Genomic DNA, 5,892 nt, shown 5'->3' with positions numbered 1-5,892 from the left:
GAATATTTGGGGATGAGGAACAAAGAGATGTGGTCTGACTGTCCCAGGTGGGGGAGGGGTGTCGCAACGTAAGCTCCCGCCATGTTTGTGTACACGTGGTCTAAGGTTTTGTTTCCTCTGGTGTGGCAGGAAACATGCTGGTGAAACTTGGGTAGCACTGACTTTAAGTTTGAATGATTAAAGTCACCTGCAACAATAAAAGCAGCTTCCGGGTGATCAGTCTGTTGTTTACTGATGGCTGCATGAAGTTCTTTCATAGCAAGCTTGGCATCAGCATCCGGGGGAATATAGGCTGCAGTTATAATGGTGGAAGTGAACTCTCGCGGCAGATAAAACGGTCTACATTTAACCATGAGAAACTCCAGGTTAGCTGAACAATGACTCCCAACAATAACAGAGTTTGTGCACCAGGCTTTGTTAATGTAAATGCACAATCCACCACCTCTGGTCTTACCGGAGCCATCTAATGTTCTATCCGCCCGGAGCGTGTGGCATCCCGCTAGCTCAATAGCGGTGTCCGGTATTCCGCCGTTTAGCCAGGTTTCCGTGAAGATTAGGACGTTACAGTTCAAAAGTTTCTTGCTGTGTGTGATGCTGAGTCGAATCTCCTCCATTTTGTTCACTAGCGACCGTACATTGGCAAGGAAAATACTGGGTAAAGAGAGCCGATGTGGGGTAAGCCTTAGCTTTAGCCTTAGCTTAGCTCTCAGACCACCGCGTCTTCCCCGCCTTTGTTTACGATCTCGGCGCCGCCTGCGAGCACTTCCGCCCGGCCGGGCAGAGTGCATAGCCTCGGGTGTTCTAGCGATCTCAGGAAGGAGTCGAAGATTGTCCATAAAACTGTCGGAAATTCGCAAACCAATATCCAAAATCTCACCACGGGTGTACGATGTTAAGGCACAACTATTCTGAACGAACAGACCCGAGATGAGCAGGAAAAATACCGCAAAATTGCAGAATCTGGAGAGACCCGGAGCCTCGCGAACTACTCGCGCCGCCATCTTGGGTTCATCTTTTTTTTGGTGGATGGATGCACTTTTATGATGGACAGATGCACTTTTATGATGGATAGAGGCACTTTTATGATGGACAGATGCACTTTTATGATGGATAGATGCACTTTTATGATGGACAGATGCACTTTTATGATGGAAAGAGGCACTTTTATGATGGACAGATGCACTTTTATGATGGACGGATGCACTTTTATGATGGATGGATGCACTTTTTTTTGACGGATAGATGCACTTTTATGATGGATAGAAGCACTTTTATGATGGATAGATGCACTTTTATGATGGATGGAGGCACTTTTATGATGGATGGAGGCACTTTTATGATGGATGGATGCACTTTTATGACGGATAGATGCACTTTTATGATGGATGGAGGCACTTTTATGATGGATAGATGCACTTTTATGATGGATAGAGGCACTTTTATGATGGATAGAGGCACTTTTATGATGGATAGATGCACTTTTATGATGGATGGAGGCACTTTTATGATGAATAGATGCTCTTTTATGATGAATAGATGCACTTTTATGATGGATGGAGGCACTTTTATGACGGATGGAGGCACTTTTATGATGAATAGATGCACTTTTATGATGGATAGATGCACTTTTATGATGGATGGAGGCACTTTTATGATGGATGGAGGCACTTTTATGATGGATAGATGCTCTTTTATGATGAATAGATGCACTTTTATGATGGATAGATGCACTTTTATGATGGATGGATGCACTTTTATGATGGATAGATGCACTTTTATGATGGATAGATGCACTTTAATGATGGATGGAGGCACTTTTATGATGGATAGATGCACTTTTATGATGGATGGATGCACTTTTATGATGGATAGATGCACTTATACTCTTCTGTAGTTTTCTGAAGGGGAGTTTCGTCTGTCCCGCTCGACCAACACTTTTGTTCCTTTTTTAAAAACCAAAGACGAACATGATCATAATCCTCTCATACAGTCTAATAGAAGTATATTCTGCTAAATAATGAGAGTAAAAATTGTTAGATTGACTGATGTTTGTTGTCTAAACATGTATGTAATAAAGCAATATATATTGTTCAAAAGTGTATGTGTGTGTGTGTGTGTGTGTGTGTGTGTGTTATTCAGATTGTACGTTTCTGTGTTAAGAGTTTATTGATTATTCAGTGTCAATAATTAGTCTATTCTGGTCTGTCAGCTCCTCACTCTCTGATGAATGAACTGAGATGGGCAAGAGCTGTGACCGGTGGGAGGGGCCTCGGGGGGGCAGCGAAGCAAGTGCATTCTGGGAGTTGTTGTTTTTCATCCACATGAGCCAAAAATACATTTTCTGTCTTTTCTCAGTCTAGAAGGCACCAATTTCTAAAATAATTTCAAATTTCTACTACATAAATGACCCAGTTTAATACACATTCATCTGTCCAGCGGTGAAGTGCCCCTTCAAGTACAAAACTTACAGGTGCTGGTCATATAATTAGAATATCATCAAAAGGTTGATTTATTTCACTAATTCCATTCAAAAAGGGAAATTTGTATATTATATTCATTCATTACACACAGACTGATATATTTCAAATGTTTATTTCTTTTAATTTTGATGATTATAACTGACAACTAAGGAAAATCCCAAATTCAGTATCTCAGAAAATTAGAATATTACTTAAGACCAATACAAAGCAAGGATTTTTAGAAATCTTGGCCAACTGAAAAGTATGAACATGAAAAGTATGAGCATGTCCAGCACTCAATGCTTAGTTAGGGCTGCTTTTGCCTGAATTACTGCAGTAATGCGGCGTGGCCTGAGGAGATCAGTCTGTGGCATTGCTCAGGTGTTATGAGAGCCCAGGCTGCTCTGATAGTGGTCTTCAGTTCTTCTGCATATCGCATCTTCCTCTTCTCAATACCCCATTGGTTTTCTATGAGGTTAAGGTCAGGCAGGTTTGCTGGCCAATTAAGAACATCTCCATAAAGTTGGTCAGCAGCAGGAAGCATGAAGTGCTCTAAAACTTCCTGGTATACGGCTGCGTTGACCTCTGACCTCAGAAAACACAGTGGACCAACACCAGCGGATGACATGGCACCCCAAACCATCACTGACTGTGGAAACTTTACACTGGACCTCAAGCAACGTGGATTGTGTGTCTCTCCTCTCTTCCTCCAGACTCTGGGACCCTGATTGACTTTCATCAGAGAACATAACTTTGGACCACTCAGTCCAGTCCTTTTTGTCTTTAGCCCAGGCGAGACGCTTCTGACGCTGTCTGTTGTTCAAGAGTGCGACAGCTGAAACCAATGTCTTGCATGCGTCTGTGTGTAGGGGTTCTTGAAGCACTGACTCCAGCTGCAGTCCACTCTTTGTGAATTTCCCCCACATTTTTGAATGGGTTTTGTTTCACAATCCTCTCCAGGGTGCGGTTATCCCTATTGCTTGTACACTTTTTTCTACCACATCTTTTCCTTCCCTTCGTCTCTCTATTAACTCTGTGAACAGCCAGCCTCTTTTGTAATGACCTTTTGTGTCTTGCCCTCCTTGTGCAAGGTGTCAATGGTCGTCTTTTGGACAGCTGTCAGGTCAGCTTCTTCTCCATGATTGTGTCGGCTACAGAACTGGACTGAGAGACCATTTAAAGGCCTTTGCAGGTGTTTTGAGTTCATCAGCTGATTATAGTGTGTCTTCAATATTTAACCTTTTCACAATATTCTAATTTTCTGAGATACTGGATTTTCCTTAGTTGTCAGTTATAATCATCAAAATTAAAATAAATAAACATTTGAAATATATCAGTCTGTGTGTAATTAATTAATATAATTTACAAGTTTCACCTTTTGAATGGAATTAATGAAATAAATCAACTTTTTGATGATATACTAATTATATGACCAGCACCTGTACACACTTTGACCTGCTGGAAAACTAATACTGTAGTATTTCTTAAGTCAGTTTGACTTGTGTCAAACTGTTTCACAACATCCTCTATTGAAGCGAGTCTGGTGGTTTTCTTCCTCTTCTTATTTTCTGCAACACTTCCTCTCAGATCCCTAATGAAGTTAACCATCTCACAGCGAGTTCAACAGCCACAGAATGAGGACGCCACAGCTTTTACTCGTCTGTAAGTTTAAGTTCATGTATGATTTTATTGTCATCTAACAAAAAAATAACCTCAATGATCTGTGTGTTTCTCCACAGTTCTGCTGGTGTGTCAAACTACTGAGAGTTTAACTGATCTAAAGGTGAATTTAGGGCAAAACGTGACTTTAGACTGTCAGATTGACGTAAGAGATGTTTATTGGTTTTTCCAGAAACTGCCAGATTCTCCAGTGGTGATAATGCGAACTTTCACATCAGGAGCTACGACACCTCAATTATTTGATGAAAGATTCAAAGACAAATATTCATCACTAACTTTGAGCCGGTTATTTATTATTAACGTAACTCTTGATGAATTAGGAATATATTATTGTGCAAAAACAGGCCATCCTCTACAGTTCAGCAACGGCACCAGACTTTACATCACGGGTGAGTGTGTATAAAATAACCTAAATCCGGTTTGATCTGTTGTTATCAATATATGATCTAAATTCATGCTCATAATGAATCAATTGTGTATTTTAACCTTTATTTCCATCACGTCTGTGTAATATTGATGCATGTTTGATGTTTCTAAACTCATAACTCTTGTATTTTCTGTTCTTGACAGAAGATCAGACAGAAGTGAACAATATCTTGCAAAGTCAAAAAACACTGCAAGCTCTGATAGTTTTATACGTCATTCTGAGCATTGTGATGTTTTTGGCAATAATAGGTGAGAATTCAGGGTTATGTATCAACTAAAATAATAAATCATATAAAATATCTATGTGTTACATTGCGTTAGTGATGAGTTTTATAATGTTTAATCATAAATGTTTATGGTATTTTAGGCGTATTGCAGATCAAACTTCAAGTGTGTAAGAAAACACACCAACAATGTGAAGACGAGGAACTGGAGCTTTACAGCACAAATGATGAAGAGGTGAAACACAGCTCTTATTCTGCTCTCTTCATCATCAAAAACATGGATATTAGCAGCTCATTATTATTGTTTTATATTTTTATAATCCTGTAGTTTTCTGAAGTGGAGTTTCGTCTGTTCCGCCCGACCAACAACACTTTAGGAATAAAAACCTGATCAAGAGTGAATCCTCTCATACAGTCCAACAGAAATATATTCTGATAAATAATGAGTAAAGTATTGTCAGCTTGACTGTTGTTTGTTTAAGATTGACTGATGTTTGTTTCATAGATGTTTATAATGTAAAATTCTCAATATTTTTCAGCACAGCCTTTCTTTGCCTTTGTCTTGATAATTTCTTATAAATGAAATATTAATACAAGTTCTATATGTAGCTTTGAGTGGCTTCATTCTTTTGACTTTGGGTTTTTATATAAACATTGATGTAAAATGATATACAGTAGTGGCCAAACATCAGAAAATTGACCATTTATTCAAATATTATTAAACATTTTAAAGATTTATATTGAGTAATTGTGCCTGGAGTCAATCGTTTTATTTGTGATGTCGCAATGAGACATGCCCGATTGTGTAGACGTCACTATTAGCCAGGCTATCATTACAAGAAAATATGAACACATGCAAAAACAAGAGAACCAACGATATATTAATAACTGATTATGTTTTAGTCAATGTATGTTTCTGTAAAAAAAAAAATCTTTCTATGCATTGTGTCTTGCATAGTAAAATAAAACCTGTAGCTGCAGTTTTTTGACAAATAATTCTGTCAGATAAATGCCTTAACCAAGTTTAGTGTTTTAATCACTAATAGGGTCATTAAAAAATATATATCCTTCCGGACAATAACAATTTTGGGTTTATTAACATA

General features: G+C 38.6%; 1 protein-coding gene across 1 annotated transcript; it reads left to right on the top strand.

Moving 5' to 3' along the window:
• The first annotated feature begins 4,076 nt into the window (after window positions 1-4,076).
• LOC307120470 (uncharacterized protein) lies at window positions 4,077-5,534 on the top strand. Its single transcript, XM_079807506.1, has 5 exons — window positions 4,077-4,121; window positions 4,199-4,528; window positions 4,710-4,814; window positions 4,933-5,024; window positions 5,118-5,534. Exons 1-5 carry the CDS (start codon window positions 4,094-4,096, stop codon window positions 5,178-5,180), a joined length of 618 nt encoding a protein of 205 aa, XP_079663632.1. The 5' UTR covers window positions 4,077-4,093; the 3' UTR covers window positions 5,181-5,534.
• The last annotated feature ends 358 nt before the right edge of the window (window positions 5,535-5,892 follow it).

The sequence above is a fragment of the Gobio gobio genome (genome assembly GCF_949357685.1).
Source record: "Gobio gobio genome assembly, chromosome: 24".
Taxonomy (NCBI): Eukaryota; Metazoa; Chordata; class Actinopteri; order Cypriniformes; family Gobionidae; genus Gobio; species Gobio gobio.
Note: the sequence above shows the minus strand (reverse complement) of the source record. Positions and strands in the feature narration are given on the sequence as shown.

Excerpts from the sequence above, each read along its gene's own strand:
- LOC307120470 (XM_079807506.1), top strand. The coding sequence starts at position 4,094 with ATGAGGACGCCACAGCTTTTACTCGTCT. Across the intron at positions 4,122-4,198 it reads GCCACAGCTTTTACTCGTCT|TTCTGCTGGTGTGTCAAACT; the intron begins GTAAGTTTAAGT and ends GTTTCTCCACAG. Across the intron at positions 5,025-5,117 it reads ACAGCACAAATGATGAAGAG|TTTTCTGAAGTGGAGTTTCG; the intron begins GTGAAACACAGC and ends ATAATCCTGTAG.